Here is a 2,074-nt window from a genome sequence, read left to right as displayed (position 1 = left end):
TGTGTGTGTGTGTGTGTGTGTCCAGGCCAATGAGCTGCTGCTGAGCGGCAGGAAGTTGACGGCCCAGGAGGCGGGCTCTAAGGGTCTGGTGTCCCAGGTCCTCTGGCCAGAAACCTTCACACAGGAAGTGATGCTGCGAGTCAAAGAGCTGGTGGTGGTCGACTCCCTGGTACACACACACACACACACACACATATATATATACACACACACACGCACACGCACACAAATACAGAGACACACATATACACATACAGAAACACACACACAGACACACGCACATACACACACACTCACACACACACACTCCCTCTCTCTCAGTGTGATGAGGTTTCACTTCCTGTCCCCAGGTCCTGTGTGAGTCCAAGGCTCTGCTGAGGAGCACCAGCCGCAGTGCCCTGGAGCAAGCCAACGAGCGCGAGTGTGAGTCCCTGAAGAGAGTGTGGGGCTCCTCGCAGGGAACGGACGCCATCCTGCAGCACCTGCAGCGGGGGGCAGCGCTCTGCTAGTACAGGACCCAGGACGCACGCTAGACCAGGACGCACGCTAGACAAGGACCAAGGATGCACGCTAGACCAGGACCCAGTATGGCATTCTGAGCTGTGACTCAGCAGATTTGGAGCAGCAACTCAGCAGATTTGGAGCAGTGACTCAGCAGATTCTGAGCTGCGACTCGGCAGATTCTGAGCTTTGACTTGGCAGATTTGGAGCAGTGACTCAACAGATTCTGAGCTGTGACTCAGCAGATTTGGAGCAGTGACTCAACAGATTTGGAGCAGTGACTCAGCAGATTGGGAGCTGCAACGGGTCTTCTTGTTGTGATCTTTTCAGTTGTATTTTCAGTAACTTCAGGATTAATCATCACATTGTTACTATTGCTGAAGGCGCTGAGATCTCTGACAGTCTGACTAGACCCTGAACACACCGTCGGAGGCCTCACACAGCTCAATCAGACTGAGAGGCTAACAGTTTCCCCCTGCCTCCCGTCTTTGTGCTAAGCTAGGCTAGTGGAGAGAGGCGTGAATAGGAAGTGCCGGCGCTAACCTTCAGACTCCATGTTCAGTATGTGTGAATAGATTTTTGCTTGGGTTGTCCAAGTGGGGTAGCCATAACTATGAACTCTGGGTAAATATTGACAGTAAGTGGGCGTGGCTTGTGATCATGCAGCTGAACAGGAAGTTATTAATTATTAAGCTTGTGTGTAAAATTAAACATCTCCTATTTCAGTATCTTTGTTCTTTCATCTGAAACTACACGGACACACACAGAGACACACACACAGAGACACAGACACACGCACAGAGACACACACACACAGAGACACAGACACACACAGAGACACACACACAGAGACACAGACACACACACAGAGAGACACACTCACCCATAATAACTTGTATTATGTAGTCCCCCCTCCCCCCGATGCTTCAGTAGCAAAGTCCCTCGTCTCAGAGTACACCTTTGATGTCAGCAGTGCATCATGGGAATGAGAGGATTTAGACTTTTTATTGTCAAACATGAAAATAACTTTACAGAAAACTAACCAGAACTAAATAGAAAGATCAATAAAGTTATTGTTAAAGGGCAACACACCCAGATCAATAAAGTTAACACAAACTTTAAGTCCCGCTTCCCATTTCTAAAGCGTTTTTGCTCCGTTTGTATCGTAATTTCTTTAATTATAGACTCAACATTATTTACAATACACATGTGTATCATAGAGGACAGTTATATCAGGGGGGACAACCGTATCATAGAGGACAGTTGTATTGGGGAACCGGTGTATCAGAGGAGACAGATGTCTCATGGGGGACAAGTGTCGTGCGCCCCTGTCCCCAGGTGTAGCAGGTAGCTCTGATCGGGGAACATTATCAGACTGAGGAAGTTGTCTCCTCCTCTCAGGACGCCGTGCTCCTCGCCCCACGAGACCGGACTGTCCACAAAACCGTGGACCGTCAGAGAGACCCAGGACGCCGGGCTGGGCGGAGAGACAGACAGGTAAGCCCTGGGGACAGACAGACAGATTAAGAGGTAAACCCTGGGGACAGACAGACAGATTAAGAGGTAAGCCCTG

The 2,074-nt window shown here is 49.6% G+C and overlaps 1 protein-coding gene across 1 annotated transcript in view; it reads left to right on the top strand.

Annotated features, from left to right (window-relative positions):
- LOC117953886 (chromodomain Y-like protein) overlaps positions 1-1,229 on the top strand; it is an 8,998-nt gene extending 7,769 nt beyond the window's left edge. Inside the window, exons 7-8 of the mRNA XM_034887310.1 lie at positions 26-169; positions 351-1,229. Coding sequence (XP_034743201.1) covers positions 26-169; positions 351-509 — 303 coding nt within the window. The 3' untranslated portion in view covers positions 510-1,229. The remainder of the gene's footprint in view (positions 1-25; positions 170-350) is intronic.
- Positions 1,230-2,074: the final 845 nt, after the last annotated feature.

Source organism: Etheostoma cragini, chromosome 12 (assembly GCF_013103735.1).
Source record: "Etheostoma cragini isolate CJK2018 chromosome 12, CSU_Ecrag_1.0, whole genome shotgun sequence".
In the NCBI taxonomy this organism is placed as follows: domain Eukaryota; kingdom Metazoa; phylum Chordata; class Actinopteri; order Perciformes; family Percidae; genus Etheostoma; species Etheostoma cragini.
The sequence above is the reverse complement of the archived record's forward strand: the minus strand, read 5'-3'. Positions and strand labels throughout refer to the sequence as shown.